This window comes from Mesoplodon mirus, assembly GCF_964341445.2.
Source record: "Mesoplodon mirus genome assembly, chromosome: 7".
NCBI lineage: Eukaryota > Metazoa > Chordata > Mammalia > Artiodactyla > Ziphiidae > Mesoplodon > Mesoplodon mirus.
The window spans coordinates 61651170-61674480 of NC_138983.1; the positions used below are offsets into that span (position 1 = coordinate 61651170).

The 23311-nt window shown below is 43.6% G+C and overlaps 2 protein-coding genes and 1 pseudogene across 5 annotated transcripts in view; all 3 read right to left on the bottom strand.

Annotated features, from left to right (window-relative positions):
- Positions 1-170: 170 nt before the first annotated feature.
- Positions 171-9170, bottom strand: LOC309808800 (uncharacterized protein C11orf16-like; annotated as a pseudogene). Its single transcript, XR_014296189.1, has 8 exons — positions 9166-9170; positions 8499-8640; positions 8262-8411; positions 7601-7785; positions 6944-6998; positions 4363-4597; positions 3076-3732; positions 171-1527 (listed from the first exon to the last, which is right to left on the bottom strand). The product of XR_014296189.1 is annotated as an uncharacterized protein C11orf16-like (transcript).
- On the bottom strand, positions 6255-19042 carry LOC309808691 (achaete-scute homolog 3-like). 3 transcript variants are annotated; one of them, XM_082629267.1, is made up of 4 exons: positions 16209-16268; positions 12134-12278; positions 11062-11936; positions 6255-6343 (listed from the first exon to the last, which is right to left on the bottom strand). In XM_082629267.1, exon 3 carries the CDS (start codon positions 11922-11924, stop codon positions 11379-11381), a length of 546 nt encoding a protein of 181 aa, XP_082485393.1. In that variant the 5' UTR covers positions 11925-11936; positions 12134-12278; positions 16209-16268; the 3' UTR covers positions 6255-6343; positions 11062-11378. The 3 variants fall into 3 exon arrangements, with proteins under 3 accessions (XP_082485393.1, XP_082485391.1, XP_082485392.1); XM_082629265.1 differs by lacking the exon at positions 12134-12278 and having other exon boundaries at positions 16209-19042; XM_082629266.1 differs by lacking the exon at positions 16209-16268 and having other exon boundaries at positions 12134-12684.
- Positions 19043-19131: 89 nt separating this feature from the next.
- The window catches only part of LOC309808690 (transmembrane protein 9B-like), a 14542-nt gene continuing 10362 nt past the window's right edge, over positions 19132-23311 (bottom strand). Inside the window, 2 exon segments of the mRNA XM_082629264.1 lie at positions 19132-19662; positions 20156-20329. Coding sequence (XP_082485390.1) covers positions 20174-20329 — 156 coding nt within the window. The 3' untranslated portion in view covers positions 19132-19662; positions 20156-20173.

Sequence of the window (23311 nt, forward strand, 5' to 3'; positions counted from 1 at the left end):
TCAGCTTTCCTAGGAACTGGAGTTTGTCACTTTCAGTGCCTATTTTAACTTGAAAGTCCCCTCACCCTCTTCTGCCTGAAGTCATAGTGTAATGATGCTGTCTGAATAGTTTTTACTGCTTGCTTTCCAAGTAAAGGTTAATTATGATAGTAAAGTGAGAAATTTGGAAATGAAGAGAATTCCTTTTTATTGGCATTAAGAAGTCAAACAAAATGTTACTCATGTACAACTGAGGCTTTATGAAAAGATGGCAGAGAGGCTGTGGACACATTTGCCCAAAGCAGGCCAACCATATTCTGTAGAAGAGGCATCTTCTGTGGAAGAGGCATCCTCAAGCAGATCGCACCAGGCCCCTGGAAGGGAGCCCTTGCCAAGGCCGCCACACTCCTGTGCCCCTTAGGACAGGTGCCACTCATCTGCAAGGATGTCTTCCTGGGGTGAAGATGCTGCTTATTGGATTATCACCTGTGGCCTGCACTGTACCATTTCCATAGAAGAAGGCCTTGTGTCAGCCACTTTGTAACTGACTCCTCCTCAGGTATCTACTCTTTAGCTTCCTACAAGAGAAAAAGAAGTCTTGAGAGTCTTATTCTGACTTTAAAATCAGTGACGTTCGATCCTTAAAATTACAAAGTCATTGATGTGTCCTAAACATCTTTAAGCTACCACACCAACAGTATTGTTGCATCTCTCAGTTTAGTTGCCTAGGGAGTCACCTCGTTTTGAACATGTCTTTCCTCAGAAAAAAGGCCAGTATTTTATATGATGAAAACAAAGGTCTGGGGACCTCCCTGGCAGTCCAGTGGTTAAGACTTCACCCTCCAATGCAGGGGGTGCGGGTTCTATCCCTGGTCGAGGAGCTAAGATCCCACATGCCTCACAGCCAAAACACCAAAAAAACATAAAACGGAAGCAATATTGCAAAAAATTCAATAAAAGACTTTAAAACTCATACACATCAAAAAAAATATATTTCTAAAAAAAAAAAGAATACAAAGGTTTAAGTAGAGCTGTATTCGCATTCCTAGCAAAGAACAGACTCACGGACCGAGGGCCTAGTAAAGCAGGCCCACGCCCACCACCATAGTGTAGAGGGGTCAGTTAACTGGGGATCCTTGCACCCCTAGTGATGAAATTCGTGGGTTCTGTAAGCCTTGTGAAATCATATGCAAAACTGGGGGTGTGTGCATTTTTCTGGGAAGAGGGGCCATAGGTTTTATCATTCTCAAAAGTGGTATGACCCCCGAAGGTCAAAGAACCATGGAAGGAGTCCTTCAGAAGCCCCTTCCCAGCCATCTGCTTTACCTAGATCCTTGGGGCTTTTAGTTTAGGGGGAATTCTGGTCTCCCTGATGTGCCGCAGTACCCCGACTCAGTTTTTTGTGTTCAGCTTCCTCTGGCAGGATCTGTAGTGGCTTCATGCCAGTGGCTTCCAGGACCAGCTCCCTGGGACTCCCCACTGCTGCGGTTTTCACTGTCTGTTGTTTGTTGCCCTTCTCTTCTTTCCCGATGTTGCAAAGTCTTGTTCCTAAACCCAAAACTCAGTTAGTTGAATATGCCACCATTTTGATGGGATTAGACTTGACTTATGAAGTGTATCAAGGATCACAGAATCCCTTAACTGTCTGAACCCTGTTTCAGTCATAAGCAAGGGTGGAGAGCAGCATGACTGCTGGCATGAATCCTGGCCCTCTGGGATTGTTAGGTTAGTCTCAGACAGTAACCTCACTGCCTGCAACTAAAAGGAGCCAAAAGCATGGAGGGCGGAGGACCCGTACAAGAGGATCCTTAGGAGGTAGAGCCTCAGACCAGACTGTGAAGCATCAGTGCTTGATAGCAATCAAGCGCAGTTAGGAGAAGCAAAGCAGCACATTTCCTTAAAAGGATACAAGATCTGGAGGGGAGAGAAGAAAAGCTCTGGTATTTGCCATTGTTTCTAGCCCAGGCACACACGTCGTTTTACACGCTTCACCTCACCAGTTCCCCTCACTAGTTAGTGTGCTGTGCAGCACCATCTGGGATGGGGGCTGGAGATGCCCCTTTCTCCACGCCCCGTGCAAGCATACTCTCCAGAGCTTTGGGTGCAGAGGTAGGACCTGGCAGGGGGCAGGCTCACTGATTCTCATGGTTCAGCTCCAAGAATTAACCTTTGCCCAGAGCATAACAAATGATCCAGTACCTAGAGGAAAGCCAGGCCAAGTACCTGAAGATACTATATTTCTCCTTATAGCCAATTATTAGAATGACCTACAGATCCTTATGCCCTTAGCTGTGGTATTCTTTAACCCTCAGTATCCCTGCCCCAGAGTGAATGTTCATTTAGTTCACTGAAGGTTGAATTAGTCAGCACAGGGCCCCAAGAATCTAGTCTAGGGCTGGCTTATGAAGTCACCTCCTTCACAAAGCTCTGCCAGCTGCCTTAGGCATCTGCTCTTTCTGGGCCCCACTGGGAACTTAGATAGCACGGCATGAGGCATATCAATGATACACTGCTCTAAACCTACAAGGGCATGTTGCTTGGGTAGAGAAGTTTGGGGATGGCTGCAGGTTGCCAATGACAATGACACTGCCTCCCCTCTCAGTGGTAGAGTGAGACGCATAAGGCTGTGCCTGGTTCCTCCCGCTCTGACTTCCTAAGGGGCCCATCTGGAGAGTAGGGTCTGATGGCCAGTGTTTAAAGACCCGTTTCTGAGCTTCTCAGGGCGCTGAAAGACTCCAATCAACACCTGGAGGCATTCTGACTGCACATCTAGAGAAAAATCGCCTCCAAGGAAAACGAGGGAGGGGAGGGTAGAAACGGACAGTGGCAGAGTCCTGCCAGTAGAGACTAGTGAAGAAAGAAAAGACAGTTGTCAAATAGGGATGCAAACCTTCGCACAAAGATCAGTCCATCCTTTCTTGTTAGGTTTCCATTTAATCAATAAAGCCCACATTTCCCTCTTGTCACAGCCCCCGCTTCGACATGACCAAGTGTTACTTCCAATCCCAGCACAGCGGACATGTGCCTCAGATTCCTGAGAGACACGGGGGAGGGAAGGGAGCAGAGGCCTCAGCCCTGCCTTAGGAAAAGGTCTACCTGGCTTCCCGGGACGCGGCTCGGACCCGTTTCCCCTCCAGTACCTCCATTCCGGCTGGCAGAGGCCACCCTGCCTCCTTGGAGACTCCTCCAGAAGGATGGGGGCCGTGTTGCCTGTGCTGTCCACCAGCAGCCTCTGGGGAAGGCCCATCTCCAGCTCATTCTCCAGATCCTCTTCTTCAGAAGAAGAGGAGGCAGAGGAGGAAGAAACAGCCGTGGAAGCCTGCGCTGCTACTTCTTCCTCCTTAGGATCCTCAAGGGGCAAAAGCTGTGCCGTGGGCTTCAGCTCCGCCTCTGGATGCTCTCTAGCTGTGACCACTGAGGTTCTGGTTAGAGGCCACCAGGTGGGTCCAGCCAAGGGGCAGCAGCAGAGGCAGCCCTGGCCCAGCAGCTGGCAGCAGGCATGCGGGTGGCAGGGAGGGCACAGGAACGGAGTGCTCAGAGGAAGCCCGCCGGTGACACATCCAGCGACCGGCCCCACCAGAGAGCAGCAAGGGGCCCAGAGGAGGGGCCTGGGGTGCTCCGTGGTGAAAGGCTTGTGCAGCCTGTCCACAGCCTTCTTCCAGATGGCTGGGGGCACCCACCTGACCCCTCCAAGAGGCATAGGAGCTGTCCTGCCATTCCAGAAGTGAACAGTAATTTCTTCTTCTTTGGATGCTACATAACAGAAAAGGTCACGATTTTGTTACAGCCGCCTCTTTCATATCATGGGATAAGGGGTCTCCTCTCCCCAGAAGCAAAGCCTCATCACGGCCCCTCTGCTCTGCTTCTGCCCGCGCGCACCTCTCCCTGGAGAGCCTGCCAGGGACATTCCTCGCCTGCCCCATGCTTACCACCCCTTCCTGTGCCGCCATGTCTTGGTTTTCATGTCAAAACCAAGATGCATCCTCAGGTGGGGGAAGGGAAGGAGAAACCTCCTTCTGTCGCTTCTCTGAACACAACGATGCTGACTGGCTGGCCTCGCACAAGGGGACTGTCCCAGTCTCTGGACGACTTGGTGGGGGACCATGAGTACTGGTGTGACCCCAGGATAACCTCACCGCACCATAGGTTAAGTAACCAGCATAGACATAGGAGCCTTGGGCTATTTTGCCCCGATAAAGAATATTTTATAATCTGAAAGATATGATTTGTCTATCTGTGGCCACCCTCAGGACGAAGCTGCAAGTGAAAGGGTCAGGATTTTTTAAGCCTCTAAAACCCCTAAGCTGGAGAGACACCCTTTGCTCTCTCAGCCTGATCACCAGCCTGGCTCCTGGGGACTGGGAGGCCAGAGCGCTCCCTTACCTCTCTGGGGGTCTCTTGCCTCCAAGCCCAAAGGAATGGTGCCGGGACCATAGTGCTGTTGGTCTGGTCCCCAGAGTGCCAGCACCTTGTCCCCAAGTCACAGTGAGTATGCCACGGATGGCGAGAACTGAATGACATCTTCCTCCAAGACCACGTTCTGCCGCTGGGCTGGCAGCCCTGGGCATGTGACAAGGGGAGCCTCAAATTCCACCAGCAGGAACCCCTGCCTCTCCAGCTGTGGGAAAGAAAACACTCAGAATAAGAGCTGGCATTAGGAAGTACTGCAGGGAGCACCATGGTTCCCCACAACGCCTAGGGCCAGGCCCAGGGTCTCCCTCCCACGCAGCAAGGCCCAGTTAGGGAAGGGGGCAGGGCCAGGCTCTGCTCGGGAGCCTGCTGTGGCAGAGACAGGCTGGCTGTGAGGCGGACGCTCTTCCCTCTGCTTCTTGCCGTGGCAACTCTTGTTTATCACTTCTTGCCTTTCCTGTCCCGTGCTCTTCCTTTTCCTGTTTTGTTTTGTTTTGTTTTTCTCCTATCTTTATATTTGGCCTGCAACTCACAGGAGTAACCTGGGTCCTCTGGATCTTTCCCCAAGCACACCCCCTCCTCCCAGCACTCCCAGGAAGTGTTGTCCCTGTGTCCGCAGCCAGCCAGGGGTGGGGTATCATCCACAGGCCCTCTCAGGCAAGGACAGGCTGGGGCTGTTGGAGCAGCCCTCTGCACTGCCATTACATCCATGAGGGGAGGCTAGGCAAAGGAAGCAAATGAGCAGCCTGGCAGAGAAGGCAGGACAAGTACTAAGCTAATTAAAAGAACAAGCTTACAAATTGACTTTTATCAAACCACTAGACAGGATCTATATTTGAGCAAAACCCTGTTAATATTTCATTTGAAATTACATATTAGTTACTTGAAAATGACAAAATGACTTTTGTTTGGAAATTCTATAATTTATATATATTTTTAGAAATCACACTTGTTTTCCCTCTATGGATCCACATTCACAAAGTCTGACTCTTTGTGGGAAGAGAAAAATCCCAAAGAAGCAAGTAGCCATCAAAGTAAAGCCCAGGCCTGGCCCCAGCACGCAGGCACCGTGCTCCTGTGTGGAGGGACACAGGCTTACACGAGGTACACATGCTTTGCTCCTCTTTCCCTTAGGCTGGCGCCCATAATTTGACACACTGAATTTTCCTGAACAAAGTGCTTTTACTGTATATTTTCTTCACTGTTATGGATTGAATAGTTACCCCACCAAATTCATATGTTGATGTCCTAGCCCCTAGTACCTCAGAACGTGACCTTATTTGGGAATAGGGTCATTGCAGATATAACGACTTAAGACAAAGTCACACTGAGTACGGCTGAGTAGGGTGGGCCCCTAATCCAATGACTGGTGTCCTTACAAAAAGGGGAAATTTGAAGACGGACATGCACCCAGGGAGAACACCATGTGAATATGAAGGCCAAGATTAGGGGGATGCTTCTACAAGCCAAGGAACACCAAAGATTGACGAAGTTAGGAAAGGTGCATGGAACAGATCCTCCCTCACAGCCCTCAGAATCACCAACCCTGCCAACACCTGGACCTCCAGTCCCCAGAACCGAGAGACAATTTCCGTTGTTTAAGCCACTCAGCTTGTGCCACTTTGTTACCCAGCCCTAGCAAATTAATGCACTCACTGACATTACATTTTCACTTCTGCATCCTGACCATGGAAGATCTGTGCTTATCCAAGTAACTGAACTGCTGGGCACACACAGCTGAGGCATATCAGGTATGACAGGGCCACCCAGAGGAGCATATGGGGAGATGTTGGGACTTAGGGACTTGCCTCGGGAGCAGCCCCTGTAATAAAAGCCATCTGCTTCCCTTCTTGCCAGGACCCATGCGTCCGCAGCATGTCCACCTCTTCTCAGCCAGCCAGGCCCCTGCCGTGCTGGGTCAGCAATGTGGAGACACGGGTCATAAGATGCATATCTGGGAAAAAGCAAATGGAATTAGGGAGTAGAGAAAACCAAGACCTAAAACCATCAAGAAACATGTTTCAGAGTTAGATCTGAGCAGCGCCATGGTGTGTGCATGACAGATAAGGCAATATGGAACAGAAATCCATGTAAAGAGTGGCAATCTGTGACTTCCAGTAAGATAAGGTAAGCTACTGGAAGGGGCAGGAGGAGAGGAGAGTGAAGGGAACCGTCGTTTGAGGATTGGGAATTGTTTCAAGGTGATCAGGGTGGGATTAGCCTTTATATATTCTGGTTATGAGTGCTGGTCTGAGACTAGACAGCAGGCCAGGAAAGACTTCCAGGAAGGGAAATTCTGAGGCGGTATGTGGGATTCCACGATGAGGCGTGGAGGCTTGGATGGTGATGCCAAAGGAGCAAAATTGCAAGAAAGCTGAGCACTGTGGGGTAATAAGAGAGGAGGAGGCGTTTGAGCACGGGAAGCACAGAGGAGCTGACTAGGAGGCTGTGAGACAGACGAAAGGAGAAGCTAGTTCTGGGAAATTTTGTGGACAGGACCAAGCTGTAGGGAATTGTTGAGTCAGGGTTTGGGTTTCTGAAAAAAACTGTTTACTTTGTGGGCAAGCCCGGATACAGGAATGCTTAACTCAGGCTTTGAATGAGATGGTCTACAGAGGTGAATCAAGAAAGGGGCTAAAGGGTTCAGGCTGGTGTGTCTCTAACCTGGGCAGACTGACTTGAATAGCATGGACATGAATCCCTGGGACTTGCACCACCTGTATGTGCTTTTAGGCTGAGCTTCCTTTCCCCTCTCGTATTCACACTGTAGACAGCCAACTAAGGATACCATTCATAAAAAGCCAGGATAACTGAGGGATACTGAGGGAACTTGAGGAGGGACCTGGAGACCTCACCTTAGCGGCTGGTAGCAGAAACCCTAATTTCTCATGTAGTCCCATGGCAAGTCTCAGAGCTGATGGTAAAATGAGCTAGAAGTTTTATAACTGATGATGCCTGACTGCCTTCCCTCACACATGCCAACTCTGACATCTGCCACTCCGCTAAAAGGTGGGATGAAAGCCAGGTCAACCTTTGATGTCACTGGGAGCGCAGTTTAGACTAGGGGAATATTAAACCCCAAGCAACTCAGAGCCCACACGGTAAAGAACCCTTTCGGCCTTCCCAGGAAGCAAGCTCTCTCCCTCCTGGGCCATCTCTCCCACCATCTAGAACCAAGAACAGAGAGGAAAAAGGAAGCCGAGATCGATACCTGGTGAGGGGGCTCTGCCGGGTGAGCCAGGGTGCTTGGGAGGCGAGAGGGCGGGCGAAGGAGAGTTCCCAGGGAGAAGCAGTGCTGGCCCAGGCAGGGGCCTTCAGGATTGTGACCACGCTGCAGTATTTGGGCAAAGGCATCCCAGGCCCTGCGGAGGAGTCCATGGCCTTGCGAGAAAACACCTGAGAACAAGCGGCAGTATTATCTGAGTTGTAGCCCACAGCCCAGGAGAGGGCGCCTGGCCCGGGCTGGGCTCAGCTCTGCGGTTTGCGGCCTCTCTGCGGCCGCACCCGGTCCCACTGACGCACGGGGTGTCCCCAGAATCACCTGCCCGGGGAGGCTCAGCTCAGGAAATAGGGGAGGGGCTGAAAGAGCAAGAGCTGGGATTTCAGAGAAGAATTTAGCTGTAGTAAATTCTTCACAGCCTGCTGGCTGCGTGCTCACTTCACCTCGGTGCTTCAGTTACCGCCCAGGAGATGAGATGTGGAAAGCACCTGGCATATTTAAGTAGCTCAACATACGTTAGTATTTTTTCCCCCATCTCCACCCCAGTTGTAGGGACTTCGGGGGTAAGACTACATGTCCCTTCGCAAATCGTAGGCCTGGTGACAAACTGACCCCTAACCCAAGCCACAGACTTCCCTCCTAACCCAGTCACCTGCGGAACTAGACCGAGCTGAGAGCCCAGGGCTGTGGCCTCCGTAGACGTGCTCAGAGGCGACAGCTGCCACCCAGGGCCCGAGATCCCACTCCGCTGGCCCAGCCCACCACGGCCCTGTTGAGTCTGCTCCTGCCCAAGTCCACAGTTCTGACCCCAAGGGGACTTATCACAGCCTCAAACTCCACCTCAGCCTCAGCCCCTTCCGACAGATGGAGTTCACGGCCTCAGACCTACTGACTCCTGGTTGCCTAGCAGGTTGCCATGGATGCGAGCCAGCTGGGCCGAGGGAGTGTACTGAGCATGTGCAGAGGTGGGGGGACTGGGGCCTTGGGCCGCATGCGCGGGGCGAAAGGGTAGGGGATAGTTCTCCGCCTTTCTGGGGAGAGGGTGTTGGCGGGAAAGGCCAGTGCGACCTCAGTTCCCCAAAAGCTCGGGCTTCCCCTCTGCCGGAAGAGTCCGTCAAGATGCGCAGCCCTCCCGGATCCCAGGAGAGTCTCGTGAGGGAGGGAGCTGGTCCCCCAGAGACTCAAGGCTATTGACCTGCCTTCACCCGGTGCGGGCAGGAGGCTGGAGTGGAGGGAACCACTGGGTGGCCTAAGCACTCTAATATAGAATTTGTCTTTAGTTTAAAAAAAAACCCAAAAACCGGAAGTGTGGGCATGTTTGTCTGTAACAGACAGGACTGCTGAGGAGCAGAGGTGTAATGATCACTTGGGGTGGTGGGAGTGGACAGTGGGGACCAAAGGAACAGAAGTCTAGATTCTGCTCTCATTTGAACCTCCAGAGGAGGAGGCTGGTATTTGAGGCATCTGACAGTCACTGTGCACTGGCTGTGTGCCCAGCACTGTGTTCAGTGTAGAAGACCAAAAAAGTATGCAGGGACGTTTGTGGTTGTCTCTACCCCATCCATCCCCCCCTTCCACCAGTTCCTGTTTCTGCTGTGGCTCTGTGTGGTTAGGAGAGGCTGACTGTACCCCCCGATTCATGTGTGTCCATCAGCACATTCCATCCCCTGGCCACTAGGGCATGGGCATGTGCCTCTGGAATCAGAATGAATCTCAAGACTTTTGTTGGAAATCCTGGGTTATAGACTTTCTTTTTCCTCCTATACATAAATAAGAAAGCTTGAGGTTCTGGGAGCTTCTGACAGTCTTTCTGGGACATTGAAGCTATTCCCAGAGAGGATAGATCTAAAGAAAACAGGTTCTTGGTGACAGTGTTGAGCCCTGCCTGAAGGCGGCCCTACTGCTAGAAGCGAAGGTATGTGAACCAATAAATTCCCTTTATTGGTTACACCAATTTTTATCAGATTTTTATATCGGTTGCAACCAAAAGCATCCTAACTGATGTCTACCCTCACAGAGCTTAACTTTGCAGCCAGGAGAATGACTGTTACCCTAAAGGCTGAGTGATTTAGTCTCTGGCTATGAGAGAAGGATTCCTGAATAAGATAGGTGGGATTTCAATGGTGAAAGGAAGAAGGAGAATATTCCATTCCTTCTTGGTAGGAAGCAAGAGCTAAGAGAGAAGGATGCATTTGCAAGACTGTGATTTTCTTTTTGGAGTGGAGGGAATGGGGTGTCATGGGAAAATCAAGTGTGGATATTCGGGAAGGGGCCAAATTGATGGGAGCTTTGAAAACCAAGCAGATAAATGTCAACAATGTCAGAGTCAAAAGGAAGTTGTCATGGGGCTTGAGCGATGAAGTGACGTGAAATACTTTAAGAAAGAATATCAGAGTGATGATAGAGCCAGTTGAGAACAGAGCCCAGGAGGCCACGGAGTTATCCAGACACAATGTGACAGGATGGAAATAGGAAAATAACACCACCAAATATTTCCTGATGCCTACCTGGCTTGAATCACTTTGCTGGGTGCTAGGAATATAGGATGTATAAGACTGACACCTATCTTCAAGGAGCTTACATTCTACTGAAGGCAGAGATAGGTGTGCAAAGATAGCAGGAGTAAAGATAGCAGGATAGGAATGGCAAGGAAATATGTGTTCACAATAAAGGAACAAGTAATGGCTGTGGTGGAAAGGCTTCACAGAGAGGTGACAGTGGAGGTGAATGTGACAGTGTGTTGGAAGTCCTGCCTGGGCTTGGTGACAGAGGGGACGTGGGAGTTAAGGAAGAAGGAAGAGCTGAAGCTCATCATAGGAACAGAAATAGAAACATTTTGAAGGCAGACTCCAAGACAGAGGATGTCACTGTCCTTCCCACATTTTCTGGCCTGGAGAACCTAAAGAATGTTGATGTCATGGGCAAAAAAGAAAAAAAAAGAGGATAATAAATTTTAAAAATAATGGCTATGAAAACATTATGTGTTTTCATGTTTCACATTATGTTTTCACATAATGTTTTCATTATGTTTCACAAGCACTGTTAACATTGATAATAAACATAAGGGGTAGCTGCTTTTCCTATAATTCTCATTCTGTGGATGAAGAACTGAGAAAACACAGTGGGGATGCAGCAGAGTCAGAATGTAAATGGAGGCAGTTTGACTGTGGAGCCTGCACTCTTAAGCGCAAACTGAGCTACCTGAGGATGTCTGCTGCATGCAGGAAAAGGATGACTCTGAAGTAATTTCAAATGACAACAAGGTTTTGTTAACTACTTTTGCTTTAGCCCCAAGATACTTCCGCATCACATTATGAGTGACGTATAGATTTCTCGCCAACCCCAAATAATAAAACCCACCAAACTGACAAATCCAGGGAGGTTCATTGTGATTGCTTAGCATGAAGCGTCTGCAAAGTGCAGTACAGGCATTGAATAGTCATTAGTCTTACCTTACAATACTCTTGTGAGTTTCTTACAGCTGGGACTCTGGCCAAGTGTGTGAGAAGGGCAAGGTGAGAGATATAGAGAATTCTGGGGACTCCTGCTTCCCTAAAGTTCTTGAAAGAAATTACCAAAGGTTAAGAAGCGTTTTCTCAATCTACATAAGATAATGTTTAGTACATCTGAAACCCAGGTAAGAAATATCCAATACAGCTTAGCATTTGAACTATTATCTGCCCACCCAGAAACTCCATTAGGAAAACTATCAAATGATGTAAGGGACCATATTTTGTGAAATTATTTGTTTCTATTTAGAAACACAGAATCAAATGATTCTGAAAATGGGGTCAGTGTGGCCGCTGGTGGTTGCCATTATGGAGGAATCTTTCCTGGGGTTATTCTTGGCCTCAGCCTCATCAGGGTACAGAAGGGACTGCAGGTAATTAATGTACTTGATTGCGGCTCTGAGGGTTTCCACTTTGCTGAGTCGTTTCTCCAAGTACTCCTCTGGCAGATGATGTCGGAGCTGGGCATAGCCTTCATTGACACATTTCACCGGCTGCCTTTCCCGCTCATTCCTTTTCTGGATAAAGGCTGGCCTGTAGGAGTATTCACACCTTCTGTAATTTGGATAAGGCATTGGGAAGCAGAAGGCGCAGGCTTCCCCATAATCTTCCATGATCAGAGAGTCACTGGAAAAAGGCAGCAATGGCAGGTCTTCAGAGTAAGGAGGTGGCACCGGGCCCTCAGGGTACAGGTGGAACATGATCATGGGGTCCAGATAGAAGGACCCGGTCAGTGGCAAGTGGGTGGAATCAGTGAAGACAGGCAGTTTGTCTGGCAGATTGGAGTAGCTTCTATTGTCCATCATTTCCTCTTTAGCCTGGAAACAGAACCAAGTTTATTAATTTGGCCAGATCAAAAGAGAACAGGTATCGACAGAGATCAGAGACTTTTCTGCTTTGATGAATAGTTTCTGAGCTCATTCTGAAAACTTGATGGGGTTACAACATTCTTTGGGTAGAAAGGGAGAGGATTTTTGATGGTACACAGAAATAGCATGAAATAACATTGACTTGCCTTGTGAGAAAGTTATTCCCTTTCAGTCCTTATGATTACAAGGATATATCTTTAGTCCGATGACAGTGTGTTTTCCATACTACTTGAATGCTTTCTAATCCTCCTCAGATGGAAGCCTTCAACAGGAATAGTATCTAGCTGGAATCTAATAATATTTTACTATTAATTTCTATTTATTGTGAATTATACTGATTTCACATTTACAGTAGTGATACAACGTCTCTTTTAAAAATAAAGCTACTTGAGTAAAAAATGTAAATTGATTTACAGAAAAATAGTAAGTAAATAGCAGTACAGGTGGAACACTAATATAATGAAGATTGTGAAGGTGTATTCAAATACTGACGTTTGGGAAACACTGAAACACCACAATATTCAAATACGTGTTGGAGAAATTACAAACTTGTTAGTGATCATGCAACCTCACAGGCATAGACTTCTTAAATGATACCTGATATGCCGAGGGCAAAACTGAAAATAAAAATAAGAAAGGAATCATTTGGTCTTAAAAATTCACTGTAAGATTTCCTTAATGAGAAACTCCCCTAACACATTTAAAACATGGTCAATTTACATATTTTTACTTAGAACCTTAAATATATTGAGTAAAGTGCATCTGTATTTAGGTATTTTTTTTTCATGGAACTTAAAGTATTATGCTCCAAGATGTCTCATATCAACACATTCCCTTCTTCTGAATAGGCCTGCATCCAGCTTATTTATTACACTACCATTACTTTTTGCCTTTGACTGTAATAATGTGGTCACAATGGATTTCACAGGAACATTATAGTGTAACTAGTTAACTGGAAGTCAAGGAAGTGCTATAGGAAAAGAGTGTTTTTCTTTCAGTCATTAACATTCTCAAGTTTCAATCTTGGCTTTGCCTCTTCTTAGCTGTGTGTCCTTAGGCAAATTTCTTAACCTATCTGAGCTCTGGCTTATTCCTATGTCCAACTGAGCTATCAACTATTCTGCAGGGTGGTTGTGAAGATTAAATGAAAAAAAAATACATAATGCACTAGGTATTAGTTCTTTTCCTGTTTCGTTTCTTAACAGATGAATACTTGTGCAGCATCCCTTCCTCACCTGCACCTTATAGAAAACCTGGCTTATATTTTCCCTAACACTGGAAAATCAAACATTGATCTATCCAAAGCACATCTGTTGAGAAATGAAGAACATACCCAAAATGGAAAAGGAAAAGCCACATGAAATCTAATTTTGGGCTTTCAGAAAAGAAGGAAAGGTGGCTTTCTTTTTCCACAAAAAACCCAGCCCTAATGTTTAAGGGCAAGATTAGGTAAACACTGGCACTTGTTTCTCTACCTGAGTAAAACAAAACTCTGCAGGCTGCACTATGTAATGACAGGAGCAGTCTCTAAGCACCAGAATTCAAGTGCAATAAAGTGTATTACAATTCTTGTGAAAAAACCTATCCTATCAAGTATGGCTACAGAAAAGACAATGACTCTGGAACCAGAAAGGGAAGTAGGGGATGGGGGATAGCAGATGAGGGGTGGGAAATGTGAGTGGTGGGGAGGGTTATAATGTGATGGTGAAAAAGGCTGAAAAAGGAATAAATGCCAGGAAAAGCTCTTCCATATAGAGGTGTGGTGGTGAGGGAATGAGATAAGTGCCATAGGTCCAATTAAAAATCAAAACAGAGGAAATGAAAGATTCCAAGTTACTGATCCAATGGCCTAAAATAACTAACATAAAATGAAAATCTCTGGATTACAAACTAGCCAAGATCCTGTCAAAAAGAAAAAGTTGCTGAGAAAAAGAGTTGGGAAATTCTCGAGCCAAGAATTCTACAGGGTAAGAGATAAAGGATGTGTATGGCAGAAGTTGGGAAATGATGGCACAGTGGGTATAGAGCCCCTATTACTACATTTCTGAGAACATCAGCACCTGATTTCTGCCTATAGCTAACGAGCCAGAACTGATACAACAGGGTACCAAAAAGTAAAGCAGATGTCATCAAAGCTAATTGCACACAAGAATTCTTTCGGTATAGTTCATCCTGACTGATAATTTTAACAATATCTTAAGCCTTGACCCAGATGAAATCTGAGTAATTTGTATACGCAGCAGGTAATTAATAGTTTCTAGGTTTTAACAAGACATTGCATAATTCTTGGAAAAAGAGCCTGGTGTCTTTGGAGACACACTGATGAGAAGCCTTTTCTATTGAGCATTTCCAAAAAGTTCACCAATCAGTGTAGCAGCATTTAAATGACCCTGTATTCAAAGAAGAAAATTTAACAACAACAGTGATAGAATGAAAAAGGCAGTAGCAAAGAGGATCGAGACAGGAAGTCTAGTGGCAGCTGGACATGTTTGTAGAAATTGAGTAAAGGTTTTAAAAGAGAGCCACACAGGCTGTACGTGCTGCAGCTCCAAAGCCAGATACACGCATAGCTAACAAATGCACCTGCCTTTTAGGGAAAATCTCAGGTGTCTGTCTTAGAACTCTTCTGGGAAATAAATGATGAGGGCTTAATGATAAAATCCTAAGAGATTCTGGATGCTCTGCTGAGCATAAAAGCTTCAACTTTCTGAGAGATTACAAATATCTAGCATGGAAAAAACAAAAAGCTACAACTGCACATATAATTGAATTACTGAATGTTAGGCCTAGAGAAACCTTAGAAACCCTCTTATCCAATCCCTCATAATTGTTGCAGAGCTAGTAGCGGAGCAGAGGTCAGAACCTAAAGCTCCTGACTTCCAAACCCAAAAACACTTTCCACTCCTCCAGATGACTGAATCATCAGCAAAACTGACTCTTTCAACATATAAGCATATTTGATAGTTTAAGATAATGGAATAATCAGATAGCTGAAAAAATTCATCATTTATCGACCGTGCCTAGGGATTTTCTTAAAAACCATGTTTTTATTCTCCACCATGGGCCACTCTGGAGAAGAGTCTCTTACCTGAATTTTGTTGCCGAGAGGCTGTACTTTGGGCTGAGTCAGACTTAAACTGATTTATAGGTGATCATTTAGTAACAACATGCAAAATAGCTTACAGTTAAACAGAACTGCTCAGTCTGGTTTATCTGTTTTCTCTACCTAATATGTAGATATGACAACATACAACAATACTAAATAGAAAGCTTTGCTTGCAAAATTGGACTCTTGTAACAAATTCTTTTATTAAAAGAATGCCCCCCCATTTATCTGAGTTATATAATCTTATATCAAAATTATTTATGGAAAATATCTTTAAGTAATAATCTCATAATGTGCAAATATTCGCCAATATTTTTAAAATAGAGATTAAGGCCATAACCAGGAAGCTCAATATGAACTTACATTTTATTATATATCTATTAACATTTTTTTCCTTCTAAATAAACTATTTTTCAGAGCAATTGTAGATGCACAGCAAACTGAGCAGAAAGTACATAGTTCCCATTTACCCCCTGCTCTTACATATATGCACGTTCTCTTCTACTACCAATAGGCCAGCCCCAGAATGATATATTTGTTACAATTGATAAACCAATATTGACACATCATTATCACTCAAAGCCCATAGTTTACATTACGGTTCACTCTTGGTGTTGTACAATTCTATGGAATTTGACAAATGTATAATGACATATTATATACTGATTTTTTTTTACTCCATAGTTTTGCCTTTTTCAGGATGTCATATAGTTGGAATCGTATAGTAAATAGCCTTTTCAGATTGTCTTCTTTCACTTAGTAATATTTATTTAAGGTTCCTCCACATATTTTTGTGGCTTGATAGCTCATTTCTTTTTAGCACTGAATAATATTCCATTGTCTGAATACCATATCACTTACATGTGGAATCTAAAATATGACACAAAGGAACTTATCTATGAAACAAACAGACACACAGACATAGAGAACAAATTTGTTGTTGCCAAGGGGGAGGGGAGTGAGGGAGGGATGGATTGGGAGTTTGGGATTAGCAGATGCAAACTATTATAATATAGAATGGATAAACAACAAGGTCCTACTCTATAGCACAAGGGACTATATTCAATATCCTGTGATAAACCATACTAGAAAAGAATATGAAAAAGAATACATACCTGGGGCTTCCCTGGTGGCACAGTGGTTGAGAGTCCGCCTGCAGATGTAGGGGACACGGGTTCCTGCCCCGGTCCGGGAAGATCCCACATGCCGCCGAGCGGTTGGGCCTGTGAGCCATGGCCGCTGGGCCTGCGCGTCCGGAGCCTGTGCTCCACAACGGGAGAGGCCACAACAGTGAAAGACCCGCATACTGCAAAAAAAAAAAAAAAAAAGAATACATACCTGAATCATTTTGCTGTTCAGTAGAAATTAACACAACATTGTAAATCAACTATACTTCAATAAAATAAATTTAAAAAAATATTCCATTGTCGGGATGTACCACAGTTTACTTATCTATTCACCTAGCAAAGGACTTCTTGATTGCTTCCAAGTTTTGGCAGTTATGAATAAAGCTGCTATAAACAGCCATGGGCAAGGTTTTTGTGTGGACATAAGATTTCAACTAACTCAGATATTAAATACCAAGGTGTGCAATTGCTGGATCACACAGTAAGTGTATGTATAGTTTTGTAAGAAACTACCAAACTCTTTTCTAAAGTGGCCATACCATTTTTGCATTCTCACCAGCAATGAATGAGAGTTCCTGTTGCTACACATCCACACCAGCATTTGGTGTTGTCAGTGTTCTGGATTTTGGGCATTCTAATAGGTGTGTAGTGGTATCTCATTGTTTTAATTTGCATTTCCCTGTGGACATATGATGTGGAGCATCTTTTCAAATACTTATCTGCCATCTGTATATCTTCTTTGGTGAGGTGTTTGTTCAGGTCTTTGCCCTATTTTAAAATCAAGTTGTTTGTCTTATTGTTGAGTTTTAAGAGTTCTTTGTATATTTTGGAAAACAGTACTTTATCAAATAGTTTCTCCCAGTCTGTGGCTTGTCTTCTTGTTCTCTTGACAGTCTTTCACCAGAAGTTTTTAATTTTAATGAAGTCCAGCTTATCAATGATTTCTTTCTTGATTCATGCTTTTGATATTGAATCTGTCATCAGCAACCAAAGGTAATCTAGATTTTCTCCTATGTTGTCTTCTAGGAGTTTTGTAGTTTTTTTGTTTTGCATTTAGGTCTGTGATCCATTTCAAATTAATTTTTTGAAGGGTGTGAGGCCTGTGTCTAGTTTAATTTTTTTGCACTTGACTGTCCAGTTGTTCCAGCACCATTCACTGAAAAGACTTTTCTCCATGCTCCCATTGTTCCTTTGTCAAAGATCAGTTAACTACATTTGTGTGCATCTATTTCTGGGCTTTCTATTCTGTTCTATTGATCTGTTTGTATTCTTTTGCCAGTGCCACACTGATATTGACTTCATTACTGCAGCTGTACAGTAAGTCTTGAAAACAGGTAGCGTCCGTCTTCCCATTTTGTTCTTCTTCATTAACATTGTGTTGACTTTCTGAGTCTTTTGCTTCCTTACAATCAGTTTGTTAATATCCACAAAAGAACTTGATGGGATTTTGATTGGGATTTTTTTTTTTTTTTTTGCTGCATTGGGTCTTTGTTGCTGCGCGCAGACCTTCTCTAGTTGCAGCGAGCAGGGGTTACTCTTTGTTGCACAGCATGGGCTTCTCATTGCAGTGGCTTCTCTTGTTGCAGAGCACGGGCTCTAGGGCGTGCAGGCTTCAGTAGTTGTGGCGCACGGGCTCAGTAGTTGTGGCTCGTGGGCTCTAGGGTGTGGGCTGAGTAGTCGTGGCACACGGGCTTAGTTGCTCTGCGGTATGTGGCATCTTCTCGGAACAGGGATCAAACTGTGTCCCCTGCATTGGCAGGCGGATTCTTAACAACTGTGCCACCAGGGAAGTCCGGGATTGAATTGAATCTATAGAGATCAAGTTGAGAAGAATTGACATCTTGATAATATTGTCTTCCTATCCATGGACATGGAATCTCTCTCTTATTTAGTTCTTTCTTTCATCAGTTTTGTAGTTTTCCTCATATACATTTTGTACGTATTTTGTTAGACTTATACATATTTCATTTGGGGGGATACTTATGTAAATGGCAATTGTGTTTTAATTTCACTTGTTCATTGTTATTATGTAGGGTAGCAATTGACTTTTGTATCTTAAACCTTCTATCCTGCCAACTTGCTATAGTCAAATCACTTATTAGTACCAGGTTTTTTTTTTAACTCTTTTGGATTTTCTTCATAGACAATCATGTCATCTGTAAACAATGATAGTCTTAACTTTTCTTTCCCAATCTGTGTACCTTTTATTTTATTTTGTCTTATTGCATTAGCTAGGATTTACAGTATGATGTTGAAAAGGAGTGGTGAGAAAGAACATCCTTGTCTTGTTCTCCACTATTCCTAGTTTACTGAGAGTTTTCGTTGTGAATGGGTGTTGGATTTTGTCAAATGCTCTTTCTGCATCTATTGATAAGATCACATCATTTTTCTTCTTGAGTGTGTTGATGGGATAGATTTCATTAATTTTCAAATGTTCAAACTGCCTTGCATACCTGGAATAAATTTCACTTCGTTGTAGTTGAACTTATATCTTTTAATACTAACAATAAAATCAATAATTTTAGGTTAGATTTTGGGGTTTAAAAAAAGTGCTTTTCACTAACCAAAAAATGCATTAATGGCTCCTAAAATTTCATCCTTATGAAATTAATGTAATTTAGTTCAAAAATTTCTTAGAACAAACACTCCTTCATGCATTTAAATCCCTGTTTATCAAAATGATATCTGTATACTTTCAGAGACCCATCTAAGTATCCATACATTCTCTCTCCCTCCCTCTCTCTCTACACACCCACACCCACACACAGATAATTTACTACCAGTGTTTTATGATTAGACTGGTATAAAACAATAGTCTTACAACAGGGTACAAATTGTCTTTGCATCTTCAAGTTCATCATACAGCAAAAGAGGGAGGGGAGAAAAGTTAGGAGACATAGATACACTGGTAGGTGTTTCAAAAATTATTTTTATTGTTACATTTCAAAGAGGACATAGGAAGAAAAAAGCCAGTTATCCAATAACTGCTATACCTTTCAGAGGGAGGCAACTGGAACTCCAGTGCTAGTTCAAAGCTGTACACACTACAGCTCAAACAGCTGCCTCTCAACCTGACTGGAGATGCTGACAAATATGTGTATGTCATCAATCCAGGGAGGCTTGGGTCTAAAAGAAAATTTCTTTATTGCAAATGTCCAAGTCCTTAGGATTCATCCTTAAAGATACTAGAAGAAGATGAGAAAGACCACACACCAAGACTATGTTTATTCATTAGAGTAAACTAGCGAATGGCCAGTTTGTTCTAGGATGCATTGCATCAGACATCACAGTACATGAAGAAAATCTGCATCTTGTGAAGAGCCACCAGGCATTTCAGATCCAATTTACCATGAAGTGCAGCCACAGGCCAACCAGATGTCCAGATAACATAGTCAGTGCAAAATTCAAATAGGTAAGTCAGGGCTTTGATGAGGCTGGCAGACTGCAAAATATAAATGAAACTTGAAAATAAAAGGCAAAGTCTATTTACAACAGATTGTTTAGTAAAGTGACTTGAAAAAAGTCATGTTAAGCACTTCCCACGTATCCCTCCCCTACTCTGCCAAAAACAAAAACAAAAACAAAAAACACCACACAAAAACCACCCTTGAAAATTATCTTGAAAACCAAATTAAAACTGTGTGGTAAAAAAGAGAGTGCTTTTTCCAGGTAAAGGACTTCAAGATAATTTACAGGCAGACATATTTTTATTAGTAAAAGTCACAAATAAGAAAAGGCTAACGTTGTTTGAGGCATGTGCTTTAAAAAAATGCCTCCATTAATACATTAACAAGAAAAGAAAATACCAAGCATGTTTTTGTTTCCAGTTTTGAATTTTCCAGCAAGAGTTAGTGAAATCAACAGGGCATTAAAACAAAACCCAGGAAAACTCAGTTAATTTTCTCCCATTGTCTGCCTCATTTCTTTCTAGTCACCTTGAATTCGATTCCCAATTAGCTGAGGACAACATGACGGTCAAAGACGGATTTTCGCTGCTCTTGAACTTGAAGCTTCCAACGCTGCTGGGCATACTCTACCTTATTCAGCACATTGGCTCGACTGCGGGAGCGGGCCAGCACATCGTGGGCATTTGCAAAAGGCTGGTGATCCTGAAAGTCCAGGAATGGAGAACATCAGACGGTATGGTCCGTGTAAAACACACACACACAATAGCAGTTATCCAGCCACGGAGATAGGAGCAGCTGGCCTTTTCAAACAGACCATCTAATTTGGCCAAGCACCCTTAGGCACTCAACTGCCAGAAGCAGGATGAACTCAACTACAGAAATAGTTGGTTCAAGTAAAATAAGCGATGAGGAGGTATTTGTGCAAAGTTCCCATGAGTCACCATTTCCAAAGACATTCCCTTAAGACGTAGGGATCAAGACAAAGACAGTGGTCATTTATATTAAAGAGAAGCCCGTCTTGATGAGTGGTGGAAAGAAAATCTATTTTGCATGTTAATATCTATATGTTACAGATACAGAAAGTAGGGCTTTTCCTTGTCTTATTCGATACTATATAGCTAATCTGTGGCTGAGGAAACTCTTATCTTTTAATTTCCTGACTCCCATTATATTAGAATTGTTACTTGCCAGCTTGGGGCCACATTCATCCTGGGAGATGAGTTGACTGGATCCTATCTTGGTTGGTTTCCATCTCTTCTTATGCCCTCAACACCTACATTTCCCCCCTTCCCCAATCTGTAATGAACAGAGACATAGCTCAAGTTCTACAATTACCCTCTAGTGCTAAGGACAGTAAGGAATTATTACTTCAGCATTTCTATTTGGTAAAGACTTGAATCTTTCATTGCTGAGCACACAGTAGCTTCCATGTTAGCTGCCGCATTAGGAAAGAGGCCATTGAAGGGTCACCCAGGTATCTGTATAGAAAATGAACCTGTCCTGGTCAAAGTAAACCAACGTAAACCTGTCCTGGTCAAAGTAAACCAACGTAAACCAATGCCACTGATGTTTGTAGTCATTACACAGGAAACCACCAGGCTAATCTATCTATGAATGAGATATAAACACAGCTGCCTAAATGACAAAAGGCATTCAGTATTAATTTATTGCTTTTGTTTGCCTTTTCCTTGATCTCTTTTTCCTGAACCTGGGTTAGCAAAGCTCCTAAATGTTCCAACATAGGATACAAGTCACAAGTCAGACCTCTTAACCTTTGCCTCTCGGAAAGAAACAATATTGTTTCGCATGTTTGCAAAAGCTCTATTATATACCCAGGGCAGGAGTCAGCGTGTCTATGGAAAGCTATACATAACTGCATAACTATATATATAAAACTGTAACTAAACAGTGTTTTAACACCTGGTCTTCTTTTTGGAGCAAGATATTTATATAATGTCGACATTTCAAAGACATCAAAGAGTTTTCTGTAAAGAATTTATCCCTGCCTTCTTTACCAAAATTGCTTCAACTTTTCACTTAATTTAGGTAATATCTTGTGCAAACCCCATTCTTTTTTTAACCTTACAAATGAAAATAATAAAAACAATTCCGCAAAGTTCAAAGATGTAAGAAAGAACATTAGGAAAGAGGAAGGCAGCTAATGTTGTTGGATTACTTTATTTCCCATGAGGAAATAAACTGATCCAAGGTCATCTAACAAATGAGCACAAGCACAGGGCTTAGCTCCCCTAAACTTGACTTGGTGTCACATCTTCTTAACACACTGATTTTGTTCAGGTAGATTAAAATGACACTATCCGAATGTGGTGCTTCAGTGAACTTGTATATAAAACACTATTACCATTGGTTTGTTTTGACATTAACAAGACTGGGAAGAAGGATGTACTTTACCAGCAGAGTGCTTCTCAATTTCATAGTCCTGTTATCTACTCTTCAAGGGAGGGGGAGAGACATCTTCTTAAGGAACAAATTTAAAGGACTAACCAAACAGTTAATCCTTCTGGCCTATTCTCCATCCATCAGAACAAGACTGAACTAGCTGCTCATAGTCATGGATGCCGGGAGAATGCAAATAGAGATTTACTCTTTATATATGTTTGCACTTTTTACAGCTGATAAAATTACAATAAGTACAAAACATGTTTTAATGTACTGCTTTGATCATAGCAATGATGTGTCGTGGATATATAACACAGTAAATATTGTGGCTCCTTGCACTGAGCTTCTGAACTACTTGTGCTGACTCTCACTTGATTCAATGTGCTCTACACCCGACAAAAATAGACAAACTTAAAACGGAATTTAACAAAAGCACGTTTAAAGGCACATAAAGAGAGAAGAACTATCATCTTGGATTAGCAACAATTGTAGGAATTTAAATTGAACTTCTTTTTGAACAGAGTTGTTACCATAAATTCATACCTGTGTTTAGAAAACCTCTCTCTGCCCAGAATCAATTTAACAGATATCACAAGTCAGCCAGGCCTCTCAAGACAATGTTCTCATATGATCGACATGCTCACAGAATCAATCACTGGTGAACAAAATGCCTACTAAGCACATGGTCCCATCAAATGCCTTTCCTACCTGTTTTTATCTACACATTTGTGCATCCATTTCTTTTATGTTCTGTTGTCTACCCCTAAAGTCAGGAACCAGATATTTAATGCTATAAGGGATGTAGTTTAAGTCAGAGTTTCTGTCTCTGTGTCTATAATGAAATGGTTTACGTGGCCTTTGATACATAACATTTTCATATGTTAGTAGTTCTCAACTGGGGGTGATTTTGACCCCCAGGAACATTTGGCAACGTATGTGGATAATTTTGATTGTCATGATTGGGATGAGGCTTCTAGTGGGCAGAGGTCAGGGATGCTATTAGATATCATGCAGTGAACAGGACAGCCCCCTACAAAAAGCAATCATCTGACCCAAAATGTCAATGGGAAATGTTGTATGTGAATGAAAATTAACATGGGAACAGTATCTGAGACTCTAATCCTTCCTGATATGGAAAAGTTACTTGTTATGTGTTGGTTGAATTACTAAAGGAAGCAAGGGGAAAAGAGGCAAAGAGAGGTATTTCTATGAAAGTTCTTCACAAAACAAAAATGAAATCTTGCTCAAATTAAGTTGAGTATTCAATATCAATATTCATGAGAC

Coding starts and splice junctions, on each gene's coding strand:
- LOC309808691 (XM_082629265.1), bottom strand. CDS start 16,298: ATGTGGGATCTTCCCGGACCGGGGCAGGAACCCGTGTCCCCTACATCT. Junction 11,937..16,208: donor TGCCACCAGGGAAGCCCCAG/GTATGTATTCTT, acceptor TTCTGTTTCCAG/GCTAAAGAGGAAATGATGGA.